General features: G+C 35.6%; 1 protein-coding gene across 1 annotated transcript in view; it reads left to right on the plus strand.

Annotated features, from left to right (window-relative positions):
- Nucleotides 1-17,004, plus strand: part of LOC124642925 (neural cell adhesion molecule 1-like) — a 156,967-nt gene extending 139,963 nt beyond the window's left edge. Inside the window, exons 3-14 of the mRNA XM_047181683.1 lie at nt 4,606-4,713; nt 5,153-5,257; nt 6,577-6,664; nt 7,299-7,435; nt 7,809-7,927; nt 10,791-10,950; nt 11,383-11,473; nt 11,890-12,028; nt 13,262-13,417; nt 13,944-14,118; nt 14,557-14,592; nt 14,722-17,004. Coding sequence (XP_047037639.1) covers nt 4,606-4,713; nt 5,153-5,257; nt 6,577-6,664; nt 7,299-7,435; nt 7,809-7,927; nt 10,791-10,950; nt 11,383-11,473; nt 11,890-12,028; nt 13,262-13,417; nt 13,944-14,118; nt 14,557-14,592; nt 14,722-14,810 — 1,403 coding nt within the window. The 3' untranslated portion in view covers nt 14,811-17,004. The remainder of the gene's footprint in view (nt 1-4,605; nt 4,714-5,152; nt 5,258-6,576; nt 6,665-7,298; nt 7,436-7,808; nt 7,928-10,790; nt 10,951-11,382; nt 11,474-11,889; nt 12,029-13,261; nt 13,418-13,943; nt 14,119-14,556; nt 14,593-14,721) is intronic.
- Nucleotides 17,005-22,927: the final 5,923 nt, after the last annotated feature.

Here is a 22,927-nt window from a genome sequence, read left to right on the forward strand (position 1 = left end):
GACTAACAAATTCGTCTGAATGGCCTTTTTAATTATTCGTTGCAATTATTTCGCGACTGATGTATGTGGTTTTGTGTGTTAGTTGGCTGATCTTTTGTTTTTTAAATGGTTACTGAGAATGCGTCCTTTAATTTTGTTGGGACGTGGGATAATGTTCTGATGAAAATGTTAACGAAATGTTAGGCTCGGATCTCGGTCTATAGAGTCATTACACCAGTCATCAATTATTTCTCTGTTTTGAAAGATCGTTTGCCTGAAAGATTTCAAAAGTTGAGATATTGATTGCAAAAGTTTTTTTAATTCTACTTTTAGTTCTAAAGAAAAGAAACTCTTCTATTCTTTCAGTCTTACCTAGGGGTTTTGGGTTGCCCGGGTAACTGGGTTGCGAAGGTCAAATAAGTAGTCGCTCCTTGGTAAACGCTGATACTTGGTAACGCTCAGCTGTATCCGGTTAGACTGGAAGACGACCCCAACATAGTTGAGAAAAGGCTAGGCAGATGATGATGGTAGTTCAAGACAATACCAGTTAACTCAAAAGTAGTGTCTGCCATTGGTCTAGCGACTTTCTAGTGCTTATTTACATTGTGATTTTAAATACAAAATGTATGAAAACCAGGAAACTGTCTCATCATTAATAAAGGATACGCTCATGTTGTGACGTACATGACCGGAGTTTAAAATAAGCGGAACCACAGACGGTGTGTAACTAGACTTGTAATAAAATGAATTATTTCCATACTGATTGAATTGCGTATTGTGAATGGAATATGTAAATAGGTATCTACTCTAGTTGTGTCAGTGCATTTGAAAGTTAAACGTTATTTACTAAACTTTTTACTCATTTCTACCTGTATAATGCAAAATATTGAATACCGGAAGAAAATATTTCAAAGTATGAATGTTTGATAAAAACACAATACAAAGTGTTTATAAAACTATAAGTAGATTATTAAAGCCGCCAGTCGTCAGCCGCTTTTGTAGAATTTTGTTAAAATATTAAAGGAGAGGATTAAGACAAGTTTTTTTTTATCCCAAATATCTACATAAAATTATCCACCAGCTCTCTGAATTCTAGTGTAGCTTAACAATGCTAAATAAGCATAACGATAGTAGGTAATTTAATTACTTATCTACCAACCACATACCAGTCTGTTAAAACTATATTCAACTCATATTGAAAATTTCTCAAATTATCCCATGCACCTTTATATATTACCATACAGCTTTTGTAATTTCGCCACATCTCCCAAAAAACTACAACAAACCACCACAATTTCACAGCTAAATCCTCAATTACCATGCCTGTCATCGACATGGCAAGTATAAACTCGACACGTTGTCTTGCTTGCCATGGAACCCCATTAGTATTCACCATGGACCCTGTAGGCACGACAGGAGTATACCTTTGTATATTAATTGAATCGACTTTGAAAGTGGTGGATGAAATCTTACTAATATAAAACAGGATTTTTTTTGTTTGTGTGTTTGTTTGTACCCTAAGGCTCCGAGACAATGTATTAAACGTATTTGAAAAATTATTTCACTGTTGGAAAGCTATATTCATCCCGAGTAACATAAAAGTATGGCACACAAATTCACAGTAAGGACCATGTATGTATGACGTTATGGTTGACTATCATGATATCATAGGTGCCAGCTATCATTCGTACCTCTTTAACTTTCGTATGGGTAGTCAGAAGCCAAAAAAAAATGACAATCAGTCTCACCAAAAACTTCTAGGTTGCTCAGGCAACAGGGTTGAGATTGAGAGGGTCAGATAGGCAGTCGCTCCACGTAAAATACTGGTACATAACCATAACATTCGCTTAGACTGCAAGACAATCCAACATAGTTGGGAAAAGGCTAGGCAAATAAAGACCAGCTTAATCCGCTCTTAAATAGCCACATACCACACTGGGTTAATAAAACAGATGTTAGTACTGACCTATAATCTACTGCAGCAAAACTGTCCGTCCGTCCGTTAATAAGACTAATTGATATGCCCCGGTTTCGCCCGTAATTACATTGTGGGTGCTTCCTTAAATGTCGTTTGATGTTAGGTAAATATAGTGTATTAACAACTTCACGGTTATTTAACTGGAGGGATTAATCAGCATATTAAATAAGAGAGTAACTCTGTCTGTCTGTTTGTCGTGCTTTCACGCCAAAACTACATAACCGATTTTAATGAAATGTTGATACATATATAGAGAGTCAAGAGTCTAAGGAAAGACCGTTAGAGGTTAGTTTTCATCCGGATGCGCGGATTAGTTTTATCAGGACTCTGGTGGAACAATAAACATGCGTGCAATTTCCATGACTGTGTAAAATACGTTCTATTTTAATTAATAAATATGGATTTAGTAGCTAAGTTAACTGTGATTTTGTTTCAATAGATGTATTATTAAAATTATTTAAAATGATGATGATCATGTATGAGCCCATGACCGAAACCAAACTGCCGATATATGCCAGGGTGTCGCCGTCGACGGAAACGTCTAGGAGGACATCATCATCATCATCCAAACTAATATTATAAATGCGAAAGTAACTCTGTCTGTCTGTCTGTCTGTCTGTCTTTTCTTCACGCCTAAACTACTGAACCGATTTGTGTGAAATTTGGTACAGACATAGTTTGAAACTTGAGAAAGGACATAAGATAGCTTTTATTACAAAAAAAAAAAAAAAAAATTATTCCGGACATATAGCGCCATCTATTGGTCAAATCAAAAAGCTGCTGGTAGTCACTATTCCACGCGAACGAAGTTGCGGGCAAAAGCTAGTTTTAAATAATTTTAATAATACACCTATTGAAACAAAATCACAGTTAACCGTGCTACTAAATTCATATTTATTCCCTTTAAAGTTACATCTAATATATTGCTAAATATGTCCGTATTTCTTAAGATAATGTCTTTACTACCGGCAGATGTCGGCATAGAGTTGTATATCTGTTTGTCTGTGTGTCTTGTATTGTAACATGCTGTTCCCTAAATGGTAAAGCAAACGGAATTCAATTGGAATACAATTTTAGAACTATTGCTAGTTAAATGCGAAGTGAGGTGTGCAACAAGTTATAAGATGTAGGCGATTATAATTATTTTTAACATTTTTCATTCTATCACAAAAGTCTTAGATTCTTGATGTAAAACTCAACTTGATTACTAATAAGACAACTTTATCAATACCTCTCTGTACTCATCCATTTAACCCGTAGACATTTTGTGGTAACTGTTCTTTTTTCCTAATAAATAGAAATCAAAATTTGTTATATTACTATTTCCATGAAGCATCGGTTTTACCTTAACTTATCCACAGCAGTCTGTTTTTTCCATTTAACTTAATATTCAATTAATTTTAACTTAAATAATTCCAACTTATAACTTAGACCACACCACATCTATTTACCAATACCAGTCTCAAATAACTACTGCGTGTAAACTGAAATAGGTTTTACTTAGCACCGAATCACTTCATTGGGCCACCATGGAGTTTTCAAATGCTTTTTCTTATATTTGTACAAATAGTTTTCATTTGTTTTGGAAAGGAATAATTCCATTATGCATAAATTGAGGAGAACTAGGTATTACTATAAACTTAGGTGGATAGATAAGTTAGTTACTTTTATGTGCCTTGGTTTTTTCAAGAGAGATGGAGAGATACCAACAAAATTGTTCGCGCAAGTTTGTTTGAACCAATAAATGTTGCGTACGCGACGACGGCATGAGTCTTCATAAGAGCTAGAATTTTGTCGCACACAAGAGTTGTAATTTCGCGAATATATTCAGAAAGAACAATGTCAGACGTCCATGTAACTTAGGCTCAATAAAGATATTTCATGTACAGTGAAAATTCTTACAGTTTTTTGTGTAGTTTAATGTCAGAAACTTTTCTATGTTTTCCACTTTTGCATTGAACTTCTCAAAACCAAATTATTCCCAATTATTAAAACGAAAACCTGAACTCGATAAACAAAATAATTACTTATTAAAAAGATTTTTTTTTTGAAAAGTTCTAGATAACAATTAAATATTTTATAAGAAGTTAGTATTTTATATTTAAATTGTTGTAGTAAAGAACTTTGTGTCCGTGAGAATTTAGTTTTAAAAGTTGATTGGTTGGGCCGAAACCTGACATTGTTCTTTTTGTTCGTGGTTTGCTACTGTTTGCTAGAGCGAGTAGACCAGAGTGCCTAGTGCGAGTTTTGCAAGTTAATTTTTTCGATGCGAATATTATCATACCATTGGATCACGTGGCACTAATCTTAGAATTGTTTATTTAATAAAGACTGTCATCGGTACTCGGTCGTATTACACTTGAGCTCACTTTTGCGAGTGTAATCATTATTAACCGGCAAAATGAAAGAAGAAGTAATATCTAAATCATGTGACGTAGCATACGACTCTTTATTTCAATAGACTTATAATTACGTATCGAATTGCGAATGCTGTCAAAACTCGGAATCAGCACTCTGAAGATACATTTATGGGCGTCACTATCACACACCGTCATAACCTCGCCTTAACAATTAATTTACCTGTATATTACTTCACATGAAAGGCTACTCTTACATAATATATTTACGATTTATTTCTTTATTTACAGAAGGCCACTCGATGCAGCGGCGAGAAGCGATAGATGACATTTACGATGACCCGCTACTAGGAGATGAAGCCACTGACGATGAAACCATGAACGATACGGACAATTCAGGTAAATAACACTAGTATATATCATCAATAATATAATAATAATGGAGTCCTAGCCGATTGTCAGGCATAGCGGCTGTTCTCACTTAGGGAAATCAGCCAGCAGCACAGGACGTGCACAAGCATTTGCGCAAACACAGGTGCATTTTCTATTATTTCACTCTCATAGCCCGATGAGACGGTCAACCGACACGACTGGAAATTATAGTCTCCTTTTTCTGCTAAATTCGGTCTATCCATGACATATACATCCACTATATCAGATACCTGGCATATCATGTCTTTTGTCGCTACATGTTGTTTAAGGTCAGCTTCTACTTTTCAACTGATTACTGAGCCCAAATCAACTATCGGCCGACTAAAACTGTCTGTTGTAGTGTGCGTGAGCTCTGAAGATGATAAACAAATTCAACAAACCTATAAAATTGTTGTATTTCTTTCAGAACCTCAACCTCAGAAGATAAAGGCTGTGATAGAGACCCCTCCCAAGCATTATGAAGTGAAAGCCGGAGAGAACGTCACATTGGAGTGTAAAGTTACTCCTGACAGTAAGTACATACATCTTCTTTCTATTTAACTATCTTTTAGCCTATGATTTTGCCGGAGTACCGCAGGAAGTACTTCGCTCACCCAGATAAAAAAGCAGCAGTCAAATCAGAAAATTTGTAACTACATTCTGTAAAGCAACTTCTATTTTATTATATCCTTATGACTGGTTCAGATGTAGGTAAACTTTTTTTAATGGTTTCATGAGTATAGTTATCCTTTTTAAGAATATTACTACAATGCGGAACTTTCCTTATATGAAAAACCGGATACTGCAATTATCTGACCGCTAAATTCATAATTAAAATTCAAAAGAACATCCGTCTTAGTTCATACTATCGTAAAAATACTGACATATTGCAAAACCTAACCTATATCAATCAATCAAAATCAAAATCAAAATCAAAAGTCATTTATTCAAACTTGGCTGCAAAACAGCACTTTTCGAACGTCAAAAAAAAAAAAAATTACAAAAGACAGCCCCCAAAACGCCCACCCTTCACCACTTCCTATGTGTTTTTGCTGGGAAGAAGAAGTGGCGCAACAAACTCCCCAGCAATAGCAAAAGTATCAAACTCCATATTTAAACCAACTGCAAAAAAGTGCATCCTTTCAACCAAATAAAAATTGATTTATGCACGAACATAAAACGTAACATTCCCGTTCCAAATTCAAAATAATAACAGCCATCATTCATTGCGCAGTTAAAAATGTTCCAAACAAAATGGCGGCCCTTCCGGCTGGCGCCAAAACTCGTGCGCAACTTCCGTGTAACGGACGGATTTGGCTATCTTTGTAATACTATGGGTAAACGTAAATGGTATTGTCGGTATGTTTGTCACGGTACTACTTGTTTTTATTGCTTTCTCCAGGAAGCGAGTATTACGAACTAAAATAGGCAGACATCTTGGAATCGTGAATGTCGCTTGGATATTAAATTAATGATGACGAGGCCTTTAAAACTAGACGTTCAGTGTGGAAATGGTTCTAGTTTTATTTTAACGGGAAATTGCTAGGCTGCAATTCGTACTATGAAACTGTAGAGTTTGTTAGCTTGAATGAATGAATGCACTAATCTCAGGAACTACTGCTCTGATTGGCGAGAACTCCTTGAGTGTCAAATAGATGGATGTAAGCATGGCAGAAGGCTATGAGCCTCTTCTTATTGTAGTTCTTAAGATAAATGAGCTAAAATGCAGACGTAAGCCAGTTATTTAATTTTGAACTTATGGGAAAATACAATTCACTTCCCTACTTAATATAATCCTTCATACAATCTCTATAGTCACAGTTTTCTAAAGTCATCTATTTTGTGTTTCAGAGGGTACAGTCGCCGCATGGTTCGCGAAAGACAGCCAGTACTTCATGGGCAGCATAGGCTTACATCCTGAGGAAACCCGGTATTCTATGTAAGTAAATTCCTGATATAAATTTACTCGATTGAATTACTGATGTAAAACACGTCTTTGTTTCTTAGTTATCCACTTATTAACCCGTGGACAATGGTGTGGGTTATATGTTCACCTATTTATATTGTAAAACTTATAGTTTAAATTTTAACATATAACTGTTTTTTGTCCCCAATAAATAAAATAAAAATAAACATCTTCAATGAAGAGCTCGTGACTTAGTAACAGCCACTCGGGTCAATCGGTCATAAGGACTCTTGGCGCAGTATGTCCATGAATGAGTATCCACTTTTATTCTTTATTGCACATTTAATATACAAAATATACAAAAATATATATATCATGACGAGTTCCTCCGTGTTTTGGCCGTGGCAAGGCTGTCGTGTGAACATCTTTGACATACGTCGCTGGTAGCCTCTAACAAACAGCAATACATAAATAATGTCATATAAAAATTTAAAATACTTCAATTTGGAAAAGACTGTCTAAGGAGTTTCTTACCGGTTCCTCTCCATAAGACTCACTCCTTGGAACTTCCAATAAATAATTGAAATTTAAACCGTGTAATTAGCTTTTAACATTTCATGGTGTGTATAAAAGAACTTTGCCTGAGAAACAAACCTTCATCTTCCAGCGTTGAAGACACGAAAGACTTGATGATCAGGAAAGCACAGCTAAGTGACAGCGGAGTCTTCAGATGTGAGACCCTGCAGAAGGAACCCGTTGGAGTCAACCACACACTGCTGGTCTTGCAGGCGCCTATTATTATAAGTAAGTGCCTTTTAAATAATTACTGAAACACTAGCTAACTATTATTTAGCTTGAAAGCATACCATTTGAGGAAATATATATATTCTGAAATAGAAAACATTCATTTTCATTTCAATGAATGGAAATTCTGGAAATTCTTTTGTCTTCAATTTTTTTAAATCTTACAAGTGCGTGGAAAAAATACCCCTTCCATCAATTCTTTGGTGATAAATTTTGAAATTATCTTATCCAATGGAAGTATTCCTCCACCATATGCCTTCTGGAGCCCTTTAAGTACCAGGGCTGCGGTAACTCTTTCTCAGCTACCCCTTTCATCATTCATATCATTTATTTGTCTCAACACAGATCTAACAAAGTTTCTTTCTCTTTCCAGACATGTCTGCATCCAACGGTGGTCGTGCAGCGGCCGGTGGTGATATAGTCATCACCTGTCTGGTTGCCGCGTCTCCTGTACCCACTGTGCTCTGGTCTGTCACTAGGAAGGACCGCGGTGTAAGTATAACTACCATCTAGCAGTGTAAACATATCTCGCAAATAGGTCATGTAGATGTCAGTAAGGTGTATATTAGAATAACTGATACTATTCCTTATTATTCCTCAAAATATATATAGAAAGTTGCTACCTAATTACAACCATCTGTCATTAGTTGCTACCAATTTGCTACCCTCGACTACAGCGATTCTGATGTATTGCCGGTCACTATACCCAGTGTGAAGAAACTTAGCAAAGGTGCCGAGTTTTGTTACCAATATTTGTTACCTAATTGCTACCTTTCAATATTTCATTTAAGACTTTCTTTTTAAAGAGAAAGAGATATTAATTAATTGATTCTTAGCGCCTCAAGAAAATAAGTTAGCAAAACCGTTTAGTAAGTGATGTTGATAATATTTAATAGACAGCGCCTACTTTATACTATCAATCTCAAGAATTCGTGATGAATAGGCTTGTAACCGGACGAATTACTCTAGACGTTAGTATTCCAGAAACATCTACATTGTATCAAGATATTGAGTTACATTGACAAAGAGCTTTCAGCCATAATGTTTATTATTACACTCAGCATTTCCTTTCCTTGTTATAATAAGAACAAATAAACTAAGTTTAGCTGGGATGCTTTCTCAGAAACCGTTTTAGCGTGCCGTGTTTTGCTAATGTGAATGTGACTACTCAGCTTAGTAAATGTAGCATTTGGAGATTTACAGTGGCTTGGATCATTTACTATTACGATAGCTGACACATTTTCAGGGGCCCGATTCTCCTAAGTTAATAATGTCAAAATCGAATAGAAATCGAATCGCAATATGATCGCAATAGCAGTTTTAACCATATCGGGCATTCTGCTACTAATATAAGACCAATCGTATACCAACGACATTCGATTGGTTTGCGATTAGTCTGCTATTTTGGTGATTTTGGTCTATACGGCAGTTTGCTCTACAATCATATTGCAATCGTAAATCATTTGCAGACAAAATGATTCATTATTGAATGACAGAAAAGGATAAAAATGTTTATTTCAAAGAAAAAATTGCGGAATGCCACATACGCTTCAATCGTAATCGAGTCGTGATTGGATTAGGAGAATCGGGCCCCAGTTGTCAAAACGCCGATATGACCAATGGGTGCCAAGTATATGGCTGGTTATAACCGCGGGTCAGTATCCCGCGTCTTAGTTTGGCCGGTTTCAACGTTCTAGACACACGGCAGTGTGTCCGCCAAGTTCGAGCAAAAAAAGCGACACACCGGCCGTGGGTTATATTACACGAACCATTTCGGGCCAAATTCGAACCCCCTATAACTCAAAATCTATTTTATTTACGCATATCAAATTTCTAGTATATGTTGAGACCTCCTCACTAATCTAAAATACAAGATTTCATTAATATACCTATTGTAGGTCTTGACATATTGACGTCAGAAAATCGCTATTTTTACTATACACTCACTGACTGACTGACTCACTCATCAAAAACCTAGACCACTTCCAATGGTCGTATTGACTTGAAATTTGGCATGGAGGAAGGTCTTTATGTCAAGGTAAAAGGAAAAATCTGAAAATGGCCAAGTGTGAGTCGGTTTCAAAATAATGAAGGTGTAAATTTATACCCGGTGTAAATTTATACCCCTAAGGAACTAAAACGAACTAAAGGATCATGCCCATATTAATATGGAGTCAAAAGTCAGCAACGCCATGCAATGCCCAAATTCCAGTTCTATGTCATACGATAGCTTTACAGCCATATTTGTAAGATATATAGATTTAATATTATATAAAGCACCGATTCAAAAGATATTGGACATTAAACATGATAAATTCCCACTGGTTTTTATACATTTTATCGTTTATAGACAGCATTGCTATTAGTTTTTCACTAGGAACTTCATGATCATCATGAATTCATGACTTAATTGTATGTTATTAGATAAACATGTCAGTTATTTGAATATATTGTAAACATTAAATGAATATATACATGGGCCAAAGGACGAGATTACAGACCGTAATAAATAAAGCATGATTGAAACGATGTCATGTACTGCAATATCAACAAGAATGTCTTATTTTTTTTTATTTTTTAACCGGTGCTTTTTAAGACTTCAAATTATCATCATAATTCTAGTTTTTATTTAATAGGGCTATCTTGTAATATACTTTCTCTGGGCGTTACTGGGGCACAGATGCATGGCACTTTTTAATGATGTTACTTGGCAAGTTTTAATAGAAAATTAAATACTTGATTCATTGCGTCCAGTAGGTTTATAACAAGGTGTGTGAAAACTTGCCTCTTTAAAAAGTAACTATTTTTAACTGAGGTATGTGTATGGAACTTGGTACTTATTCAGATCTCACTTCTTTTATAGGCGAAGCATTCCCATATTATCGAACTTGGCAGTCTTTCATATTTTTGTTTTGGGTGGGATTACAATATTCCAGACCATTTTGATTGTATTGCCTGATTTGGCTATTTTTTTTACTGATTTTGATCATAAAATGGGTTTGTGTCTCTGCACATGCTACCTCCCAGACGCGAACGCGACGCGATTAGATTACTTTTAGATAATATGCTTGTAGGTTCGTCCACCCTCAGCTGAAACTTAGTTGAGCACACATATTATATCAATAGAATATTTATCAAAAAATTTGCCAGAAAAGCGGTTTATGTTCTGATGAAAAAGAAAGAGGTGCTTCTAAAATTTCAATGAAAATTGCACCGAAGTCAGCACCACCAATTTTTCCAATTCTTTTAGCTACAAACTTCTTTTCTTCTTCCCATTCACATCCCAACCCAAAACTGTTGACAACTCTTCAAAAATCACCAGCTTCACCTTCTAAATTCATTTCTCCTCTTACAGAACGAGCGTCTCACAGAGAAGGACGCTGACTTCCATGTTGAAGGGAACTTATACTCCATGCACATCAAGGATCTTAAGAAGGAGGATACCGGAGCGTATTACTGCTATGCTCTGAACAGGCTGGGCAGCCATCAGGCTGAGACTACTGTTGTTGTTAATGGTAAGTCTGTTGTGGCTGGTAGATTCTTCATCATCATTAACAGGCTTTTTATTGGCCCAGTGTAGGTTTTTTTCTCATACAGAGAAGGAATGAGCGCCTGCAATGTTTTTAATATTGTGAAGTATGAAGCATTGTATGAATACTTTTGTTTCAAACATTGTGTAGTCTTTAAGGTTCAGCGTAGCGACACTGGTTCTCTCTCATACTGTTCAACCTTAACTATTACTTCATTTTATATAATTCGGCTTAGCGGTTTAATTGTAATCCAGTGTTATATCAGTGTACTTAGTATTTGCCTGAATAGATTCTACGAGTTAACTTCATTACGAATCATTGCTCTTACAAATCATACAAGCGTTTTTTTTATTAAGCCTATGTGTGTACTTTATGGTATTATTACGTGAAAATAATTTCGGTGAATTTACTTTACAGGCAAACCACAGGTGCACGTAGCCAAGACCATCGTGAACTCCGCGGTCCAGATCAAGGCTGTTCTGCAGTGCGCCGCCCATGAGGAAATCAGGTAAAAGCCTCATTTTATATAGAGTAACCATTGGAACCATTAACTTTAATAGTATTCTACTATTGAAGCTGTAGATAGGTACCCAGATGAATATGATTATGGGCCAAATGTGGTTAGTCATGTCCATGGTAGTGGCCATGTCTTGGAGTCTAGTCGAGACACTAAGATCTACTAGTTTTGTCAGCAGCCTTGATAAAAACATATAGCAAATCGTCACACACTGGAGCATGATGCTATTTGTCATAGCCATTTATATATTTTTTTTGTGACACGTTTTGTTTGCGCCACAAATTGAATTAGACTTTTGAGGGCCGCTTCATAACACTCATGTTCAGCCCTTATTGTGGCCCTCCTCAATCTCTCCATCAAGACCACCTTTCAATTCTATAACCTACTTACTCCCTCCTTACTTCCAGGCCACACATCCGCTGGTACAAGGACGGGCAGCTGATCGAGAACAACATGGCGCAGTACGTCATCAGCACCTCGGGCTCTCACTCCAATCTCACCGTGTCGCCTGCTGGGGACGCTGACTTCGGTACCTTCACTTGTGAGGTAAGGGTGTTAAGGATACTTGAAGAAAATGGTGGACTTTAGACCACTACGTTTAATGAATTGCTTATGTTAGGTAGGACTTCAGGATCAGTCATTCCCAAAAACACCATGAATCATCGAATATGAGAATCATCGAATAAATATTCGAGGGTAACCTCAATCACACTAAACTTGAATGTATCATATTATTGAAAATATTATATAAAAAAGGTACTTGTAACTTATACTTATTTTAGTTTACACATAAAGAGTATTTTCGTTTGTATTTCTTTTTTATAACAAAATTACAATTTGATACTTCATCTTCACCTTGCATCAGGTGAAATAGTGGCTACAAGTCATCTTTAAAAAAAAAATGACATGTCTAAAAGGACAATGGGCACTTTGTATGGGATTTGGTACCCGCTCCAACAGTAACGTATGATATATCATTAGAAAGGTATTTACGTGAAGAATAATAAAAACTATGGGGCTTGCCTCAATTAGCTGTCCGATCCGAGTAACGATAAAAATTGAATCGACATAGAAACAAGTATGTCATCCATATATGCAAATTCATTAAGAGGCATATGTCGTCAGTGTAATAATTTAAAACTCAGGTAATAGACATCTTACATTGTTTGAGATACACTCTATTATAATCTAAAAGTTGTAATAGTCTATGGAGTCATACTACGGAAACACAATCGTCATCTGATTTGACAAAAGTTCAAAACATTTCTATTCACCTTTTTTTAAGAAGAAATTCATCATTATCTCAGCACCTCTTGAGGAGCTTCTAGAAGATTAAGTCGTAATATGTACTATGTTAACATCGTCTCCTGACTTTTCAACCTTAATTGATTGTAAATACTGAAAGACTTTCTTCAAATACATAAGCTAGTTCTGCGTGAACTGCAAAGAATTGCACAGTCTTTTTTTAAAGCACTCGGCAGGCAAACATTTTAAGAAGGCGAAATTCCTGTTTATTTGTTACTTTACCAGTTTTTATTCAATACAGTTGGATTTAAGAACTACATCTACGTTGACGATTTACGAACATTACACATTCTATTATTCGATGTCACGCGAAATGGACAAGGATTTGGGACTAGTCGTCATAGTATTTCTTTTTTGCCGTGCCAAGACCTACGCGATGGTACTAGAATCAACACTGTTGGACAGGGTACCAAAACGCCCATCGTCCTTTTATTCCTCACCATATTAACCCCTACCCAAAAAACTAAATTTCAGGCTGAAAACGAGTACGGTACCCACAACCGCTCCATCGAGCTGGTACAAAGCCCTGTCGTCGAAGACCTGGACGTGAACGGACCTCGCATGACCTGGACTGTGCACTCACACCAGCCGCTCGAAGAGATGGAAGTGCAGCTCAAGAGTACTAATGAGGTATGGTTTGAATTACTATGGTCTAATATTCTCCAACTAAGTTCGAATAAGGATTCAGCTGAGTAAAGTCTTTTGAGTTTGACTCCTTACGCATTCGTAAAGATATTATCAAGACTCTTTGCTTGTCCGAAGTTGGCTACTATGACTGGACTATATTAAAAACAATGTGGTTATTACTCCTTGATGTTGATGATTTAATTGTCAGTCAAAGATACTCCTAGCAAAAAAAAATAAGAGGTATTCCGATATTGCTTATTTTGTCCCCGATCTTTGGCCAATAGCGTTTACCGCAATATTACTGCATAAACAAAACGCTCGCGCTGGTTGAAAATATAAACCTCAAAACATTTCACTTTGTGGTGAGAAATCATCAAACGACCCATCTGTTGGTGCAGCGTAAGGGAGTGTCAGACTTTACTGACTAAAACCCACCATGTTCCTTCTCCCGTTTATATACCAGGGCCTGCTAACTCTTTCGAACAACCTTAAACACTTTAAAAAATTAAATGACCTTATAATTTCTCAGGACGGTGATTGGACGACCATCAACGTGCCACTCCCAGAGGCTTCCCACCACAGATACGAAGTGAGCTTCACTCTGGAAGACAAACAACTTCAGCCCGGCAAATACATGGCGGTCGTTAAGGTCAAGAACTCTAAGAGCTGGGGAGGCACCAACGAACCCGCATTTGTTACTGTCGGTGAGTGATTTTAGGATATTTTTACATATATTTTTTCGTATAGTATTTTACACTAATAAAAAAGGTGGTTTTGCGATTGTTTTTAAGTTTTTTATGTATAGAAAGGTGTAATATTTTTGATCAGATAGTATTTAACACTAATGAAATAGTGGATAGTGTTGTTTATAATTTTGAATAACTCAAAAAATTGGTGCTTAAATAAAATACTATCTCCTGAAAATAATTTATTTCCCTGTTGTGATAAATAATTGTTTTCATATTTATAAAGCAACTCTTTTTATATTTTCAAACTGATTACAAGATCTGTTTAAGTTTATTATTTTGACTGTTAATAGATATGTTTTGTAGTTTTGACTTACACAAGTTTTCTTTGCAAGTTTTTTTGTTGTTGTAATTGATATCATTTTTTTTATTTTGCTTTTTCTTTGTTTTATTTAGAAGATCCTCAGTCGCTGTACATCCAGACTGCTTCAGGTAATTTTAATTGATTTTTTGTACATTTTTTCAAAAAAAATCGTGCTTTTTTAATAAATAAAATTAATCATTCATTATTACGTGAATCATTTCAACTTTTAAAATGTTTTTTTTTTGTCTTTTTTCCAGTATACCGCCAAAACTCAGCTCATTCCATCCGACCTGTCTACACTGCGTTATCAACTATTCTGATGTATCTCCTTGTTCGAATGCTTTAAACTAACTAGCATAACTTATTTATTGTTATCAAAAGTATTCGATGTTTATCCGAGACAAAACGATTTACCTTACTACGTTGTTAAAATAAAAAAATAAACGCTTCAAAATTTCGAATTAATTATTAAGAAAAAATCGAAAAAAAAAAATAATAACTTTTTCAAGTTTTTTTTTTTTTGTGGTAAATATTTCTGATCTATCAAGTTCAGATATTGGTAAAATTGAATACAGTTTTTTGTTTGTTTTGTCTCCGTTCCATGAGTTTTCATTATATTTTATTGTACAGAATAAATGGTAAGGAAAATTAATTTTTATTTTAGCGTAAGTGATTTTTTGAAACTTGTAATGTAAAGCGAAGATACTTAAAATTTTGGCATCTTAATGAATAAAATAAAAAACATCTTTTTTTCAACTAAAAACTTGATTTCGAAAAACTCTTTTTCGATTATCTTTGCTTATTTTTTTCCAAATTGTAACGCAGCATTTTCGAAAATACGCAGCTTTTAATTAATTTAAGTAAAAATTGTTTTAAAAATGACAGCTCCTTGAACTTTTAGTAATGTAAATATTTATTATTAAAATTCATTTAATTGTAATGTTACACTGAATTATTACTAATTTTATCTTTTTAATTCTTGTAACTAACTTTCATTTTTAGTATTTTTTGTTCCCTGGAAAAGAAATCTGCACTTTAAAAGTATTTAGTAATGTCTTATAGTCTGCTTTAGTAATTCTTTTAGTTTTTAAATTAGTCGATTTTTCTCACATTAATATAGTTTTTTAATAGGTAAATATTACCAAAGTGTAATTAAGATCACATTAGTTATATATAAGCTTATGTTAATTATGTATTACATGCTTATTAATTATTATGGAAATATTTAAACTGTAGAATAAAATAATAAGTACCAATCGCTTTTGATATATTTGTTAAAGACGATCACACAAGGATGTTTACTTGTATTTTAAATATTGCTAACGCTTTTTGTGTAAATGGTTAAAAAGTACAATAATGAATAGTTTAAATGATAATTGTGACTTCTAGAGATGAGTGTGGCTTTAAGAAAAAAATGCAAAAAAGTGAAAAAAATTGACCATTCGGTAGTTTTTTTTCTAAAGCCAAACTTGTCGATAGTTTTAATGAAATAAATAAATAAATAGTGACTAATATTTTACAAGTCAAGTTAGCTGCCATAATATCTTTGAACGCAGATTTTTAAACTCTACTCTATATTTTTATTTTTTTGAAAAAATCCAAAAACCAGAAAACTTACTATATTACATGCTTTATCTTGTTAATCATAAAACAGCAAAATTATATTGAAACTTTAAGTTAAATTTAAATAACTTTTGCCTCAAATTCTTGTTCAAAGCGTTCAAAGTGTTAATCGAAATATTAATAAGAATTATATTACCAGTTATTAAATGTAGATTATAGTACAATGTGCCTGTAATTTATTATTACATAAAAACAATAGTTCCATACTTGGTGCTTTCTTCATTAAATAGATATCACAATCTTCCATTTTTAACTAAAAATATTAGTGAAAACGGTTTACCTACTAGTCTTATTTTGTATTACAGTAAAAAAAAACTTTAATAAATAAATTACCAGTAGAAATAGCGTTGAAAGTCCAAAATTGTTTTATTTAATTAATCGTCCTGTATAAAAGACGATAAGATTCAATGAAATATTTGATAATATTAATACCAGTGAAATAGAATTTTAAAAAAATTGTCACCGAGAAAATGAATTTTAATGAATCGATAAGTGAATAAAAAAATGTTCAAGTTAATGCCCACACTATTCCATTTATCGATAAACAGGGTTCGATTTAAATATCAAATTTTATCAATTTTACAATCGTTATGTCGACCCTAAGAATACCCGCACAGTGCATACTTTTAGTCGCCCGATTGTTTGGGCTCATAATCAGTAAGATTAATGGTAGTAGGTACACATATTAGATCGACGACTATTTGGTCGGCAGTGTGCAGGTACTCTAAATCGATATGTAATCATCAAGTACAATAGTCGATAAGTTTTTATCGATAACACATTCAGTCGATGTAATATATCGATAAATTGTATATGTTCACGTAATATATTGTGCCTTCTTTATATTAAATCTGAAAGAGGGTGATATATTTTTTTCTTTAACGAATAAACGATTAATGTTTGTAAATATAATTAAAGTGATTGTTTTATTTCATCAATATACCTAATTATAGTTATCATCTTTCTTTAAACAAAGTATATCGGGGTCGAATTTCAGTCTAACCAGGTGCGGTAGGCTGATACCAGTTTATACACGGGTCGACTCATCGACTGCCTATCTGACCTCCTCAACCCAGGCAACCCAAGTATTGTCAGACGTTCTACTTATTATGAACAGTCGCCAGTACCTACATCAAACTAAAAAATTGTCTTTATTAAATAAGTACCTACATCCGAAATGAATGCTAATATCTACGCTATGCAAGTCACGTAGGCCACTTCAAAAGTTCTACTATCGACTGTTTGTTGTTTTCGAATCGCTTCGCGTTCTCATCCAGACCGCCCATATAGGACATACCATCAAGGGCGGATCCAGGTTCGGCGCCAGGCGGGGGTCACACAGTCTTGGTCTAGTAAAAATGTAGTTTAGATAATCTTTACTAATATCATAAGGATGAAGCAACGAAGAGGTATGTAAAGGAGATTATGTGTAACAATTTAACTAGCAGTCCTTCTAGGTCCTGGACCCAGTTTAGACGAGAGTCATGACCCCATGACCGCCTCATGACCTCCCCTGGATTCACCCATGAGCACCGTAAAGCCCAAGGTTTGAGAAGGTCACAACCTCCTTGATACCTAAGGACCTCATCTCCGTTCCACCTTATCATTCGCATGACCGATACCTGATTATCATAACACTACTTATATGCCATACATATGTGCCATGTTGCCTAAAGAAACAATATAGATAAAAACAACTAAATAAATATTTACATAACCCAAGTTCAAGTGAACTAATAAAACAAACTATTATATAATTTACATTTTTGTTCCTTTAACTAAATTATGATAAGATAATGGAAATTTTTATTTAATAATCTTACCTATGTTTTTGTGTTCGAACCAGCTCATACCGGCTTGCAAAATTTTGAGGAAAACTACGTTGTAATTAACTACCAATAGTATTTCCCCGCGCAGAAATAGTACTGAGTGGGCCGAGACGAGATTATTTAATAGGGAATTTCTATTGGCTAATGAAAAACTTCTCCGCTTTGTTGAAAACTAGGTTTTAACAGCGTATTTACACCAGTAGATTTTCCGAGAGATATCGCTCGACGATTCGTACGTGGGCGGCGTTTCTCCTGTTGTACCTACTCCCTTATATAGCCCCATATACTTTTGTACTCTCTTGCGTACTCTCCCTATACACTCTCTTACACAATAATACCTACTTAATATATACATACGTAATAATGCATACTGATCCTTAATTACTCAATGATACACTGCACCTATAAACTCCGTTATGTTAGTACACTCTTACGATTTTTCTACAACCTATATACTCCTACGTACCCCTATGTACTCGCTATATACTCGTTTATGTACTGCCCCAATACGTATATAATCATCATCATCTGCCTAGCCTTGTTCCAACTATGTAAGAGTCGGCTTCCAGTCTAACTGGATGCGGCTGAGTACATGCCCGCCGGGGCTGCGGGATTGTTCAAAAGAGTTACCGCGGCCCTGGTACATAAAAGGCCTACGACGGAACACGATGGATTTTTAGTCAGTAAAAGTCTGACACTCCCTCACCGCTGCTAACTTTCAGCGGGAGTGTTCATTTGATAATTTTTGTCATCGTTAAAAAAAAGTACCTACCAATGTTTTACAAGGAGCGCTTGCCCCAATACGTGTACCTACATTACCGAAAGCTAAATTTCTTAAAAATTCATTAAACATAAAAAATTATTCATTAAACATAAAAAATTAACAAATATAAAAATCCACATACGTTTATATATCCTTAAAAACCTTGGCATTTATAATATCAGGAACCTAGCAAGATCTTCACATGTTATTTTCGGTAAAGGTTATTCACCCCACGATAAAGAAAAAAACTAACCATTCAAGATAACAGTGCCCAACAATAATATTGATACAGATAAGAATTTATTACATTTTAACCTAATACATGCAGGTTTTACATACTTAATTAATAAATATCATAAGGAAAAAAAGACGTGTACAAAATTTTTTCAAAAAAGTATATTCAATAAACAAATTAATAATCACCATTAAAAGACCGAAGTCTACCAGTGATATCAAAGAAATTAGCTTCCGTTGTTGCATTAGATACTACTCTGCCACGTGGTTTAATATACATATCATATATCATTCGATAAACGTTCAAACCAGTTCCTCCAAGCATGATTACTAAAGAAATAAACATTATGAAAATGCATTTTACCAGCCTCCAGTTATGTCTTCCCAAGCCCGGATAGTCCCAACATACTAACATTTCGATCAACTGAGGATAAAAGAAAACTATGGGATTTGTGAACATACAGCCAATCTGGAAAAATAAAATGTTCCAGCCTTACTACGAATAGTTAAACATCTGTTGAACACGTGTCGAAAAAAAGTGTGGCTGTAAAATGAACCTTATTTCAACGTCATATTCTGATTTTTTTTAGACAAGTGTTCAACAGACGTTTCAAAGTTTTTGTGGTACGACGGTTCATGTTTAAATCTTGAATGAAATAACCACTGAAGAAGGAATGATAGCGGAGATGCCATAAGGAAGGTAGGTCAGGTCTTGTAGGTCACGGTAACGTATGACAGGCGTGATGAGTTACTAGAACTAACGAGGCGTTCGGGTTCCTTGTCTTATCGAAACCAGTCTGTCAAAGATTGGTCTTGATTCATTAGTCATTTAATTTTGAAAATAATGGGCGAGTTCCATAGCAGGCGTGTAAGGCCGGACCTAGTTACATTCGTTGTCCCCCAAACACTCTCATTTGTGTGTGTTACTTTCTTAGGAGATTTTGCAAAAAAAAGAACTATAATTTTAAGGGTATGGGTACATAGTACACAGAACGCAGTCAAAAATGGAGCAGTAATCCATTTACTACTTTTTCTTGACGATTTCATAAGACCCGCACTGAGGAAACGTGGTGATAAGTCTCAATCCTTCCCTGGTGTGAGAAGATGCCTGTGTCCAGTGGGACGATAAAAAGGCATGATGATGATGATGATAATTTCACAGGACATGATACTTACTATAGACATGGTCCCAGACACAGTCGGTGCTGCATAAGCAATCAGATCAATGGCGACCACATGAAGACTCCTATATACCCTTTCCCAAAACCAGTAGTTTGCTGGCTTATGCAGCCTTTTGAAATAGAACCATTCGACATCAAAAGCGCAGTAGGAGTAAATTGCTATCATCACGTACAGCAGAATGCATAGGAACACTTTCAACTGAATTGAGAAACTGAAATATTGATTTCAAGTCCATAAAATTATATTTTACTACGGCAGTCGTTACGAGTAGTCAGAAGCCAGTAAGTCTGACAACCAGTATTACCTAGGGGTTTTGGGTTGCCCGCGGAACTCAGCTGCATCAGGTTAGACTGGAAGCCGACCACAACATAGTTGGGAAAAGGCTCGGGAGATGAGATGAATTATAATGAACAAACTCCTATATAATGATGTACCCAAATAGATCAAACTACTTGGCCAATTTGAAAATATCTTTCACTGATGGTAAGTAGCTACACTATTGCCGAGAGAAACAGGTTTTATTTTATCTTGGTACGAGAATGCAAAATATAGGTTAGGCCAAACTGATGAATTTGCACGTTGAATTCATTTTAGAAACAATTAAAACTGATCACCTGAGAGGCACTGCCGAAAACTGTCTACTGCTAGACAAAGGCCTCTCTGATGGACAAAGCTGGGAGATTAGTCCCAACTCACATCTTTAAGCAGGGTGTTCAACGGGCAGGTGAGGTTGGCAAATTGGGGTAGGACGATGTTGTGTATTTAAAATTAATACTTACGGGTCAAATGGAAAATGTACTGTTATAGGAGAGAACGCAATTTCCCCATAATTCCAGTATCCACAAAACCCTATGGTCATCATTAAAAGGGTAACTATAGGCATAGCTGAAAAAAAGACATTATTATAAAAGCATATAAAAATTTCATACTTCAAAATCAAAGTTAAGCAGCGCTTGGTGCAGTCGGTCCGTGGATGGGTAACCATCTTGTCATGACGCGTTCCTCCATTTTTTCAAAAAGTGTAGACATCTCTGGTAGTTCTTACGGTTAGTCAGAAACCAGAAAGTCTGCGAATCAGTCTTACCAAGGAGTATCGGGCTGCTCAGGTAACTGGATGGAGGAGGTCAGATAGCAGCCGCTCTATGTGAAACACTGAAACGACTGCATTGGCGGTTATACTGAATGCAGACCCCATCACAGCTGAGAATAGGCTATGCAGATGAAAGCTATTAACTAAGTAAATAGTATAGGTACAATCTTACATTAAACGCTTTCCTCTCTTCTAACTATTTTGCTGTGCCCATCAGGGTCCATAATTGTGACAATATTTTTTTATTTTCCACCTAATGTACATTATGGAATGCAATAAACGATAAGATATGAAAGCAGGAAAATAATAAGAAAATATATCTCACCTGTAACCATGACGTAATGAAACTTCTTGGGTGTATTCATATTATTTTCTATAGGTAACGCCACTGAAGCGGTTTCAGTCACGAAGATACACATACCAATCAGTTTGACGAAACCCATCATGTTTTTATAGGAAGGCCGGTCCCAGGGCATCAGTTCATCGTTTTTGCATGCATACCATACTGTCATCATCATAACGGCAACTGCAAATGTTTTTTTTGCTTAATACCATGGTGCCAGTACTCAGTGCTACTTCAATCTGCCAGTTTTTGGTAAATTTTCAACCTTATTCCTAGAGTATAAGATTCAAAATTCATTGGGAAAATATTACAAAAAAAAGTCGCGTGTATAGGCCCGGTGGGTAAAAGAACCAACCTCTCAAGTACAACCAACCAACCAACAGCAAATACAACCAAGAGTGCCAACTTTTCTAAGTATGTATGTACTTTCTAAGAACATAGCATATCTTGGACAACAATGACTGTGTTTCGGATATGACACGTTAAACTGTAGGTCCCGGCTGTCATTGAACATCCTTAGCAGTCGTTACGGGTAGACAGAGGCCTGTAAGTCTGACAACCAGTCTAACCAAGGGGTATTGGGGTGCCCAGGTAACTGGGTTGAGGAGGTCAGATAGGGCAGTCGCTCCTTGTAAAACACTGGTAGTCAGCTGCCTCCATTTAGAGTGGAAGCCGACCTCAACATAGTTAGGAAAAGGCTGGGAAGATGAAGATGATTGAACTTTACGAGAATTCTATTGAATCTCAAAGAAGTGGTTACAAGTTAAAATATAGATAATGCCGTAGAAGAAATGTAGGTAAAAACTCACTGCAATATATAACAGCAATTAACGCGAAGGGTGCCAGATATTTCAAATTGGAAACCATACAGACCACCATACACGGTAACATCATGGATAGTATGTACACTCTGAGAGGGGGGTTTCCATCATCGCTCAATTTCGCATCTCCTTCCACCAGTTCCTTCAAATTCCTGCTAATCATGATGAGTAGGACGACGCATGATGCATAACAGTGTAGGCTTAAAGTCACTTCTACAATGTACCTGGAGACATCTTTTTTTTTATATTTTTAACCTTGGTTTCTTTTTACTACTTCTCGCACCCGGTTTAAAACTGTAGACATCCTCGATAAACACAGATTATATAACACACACTTAAGCACAGATTATATAATAGTGGCTTAAGGGTGCGTCTACAGGGAGCAAGTAGCTTGCGCATGTTGAGGCACGTGCGCAAATTTCATGCGCACTAACGTTGGGTATTCATTTAACTTTAACGACAACCGAGCCATTCCTACTTTCAAATCAATTTTAACCAACGTCTGATAGGCAGTCGCTCCATATTAAACACTGGTACAGTAAACTGCACATTAGTGGTAACTGTCATGCACCTTAACT

Source organism: Helicoverpa zea, chromosome 26 (assembly GCF_022581195.2).
Source record: "Helicoverpa zea isolate HzStark_Cry1AcR chromosome 26, ilHelZeax1.1, whole genome shotgun sequence".
Classification (NCBI taxonomy): Eukaryota; Metazoa; Arthropoda; class Insecta; order Lepidoptera; family Noctuidae; genus Helicoverpa; species Helicoverpa zea.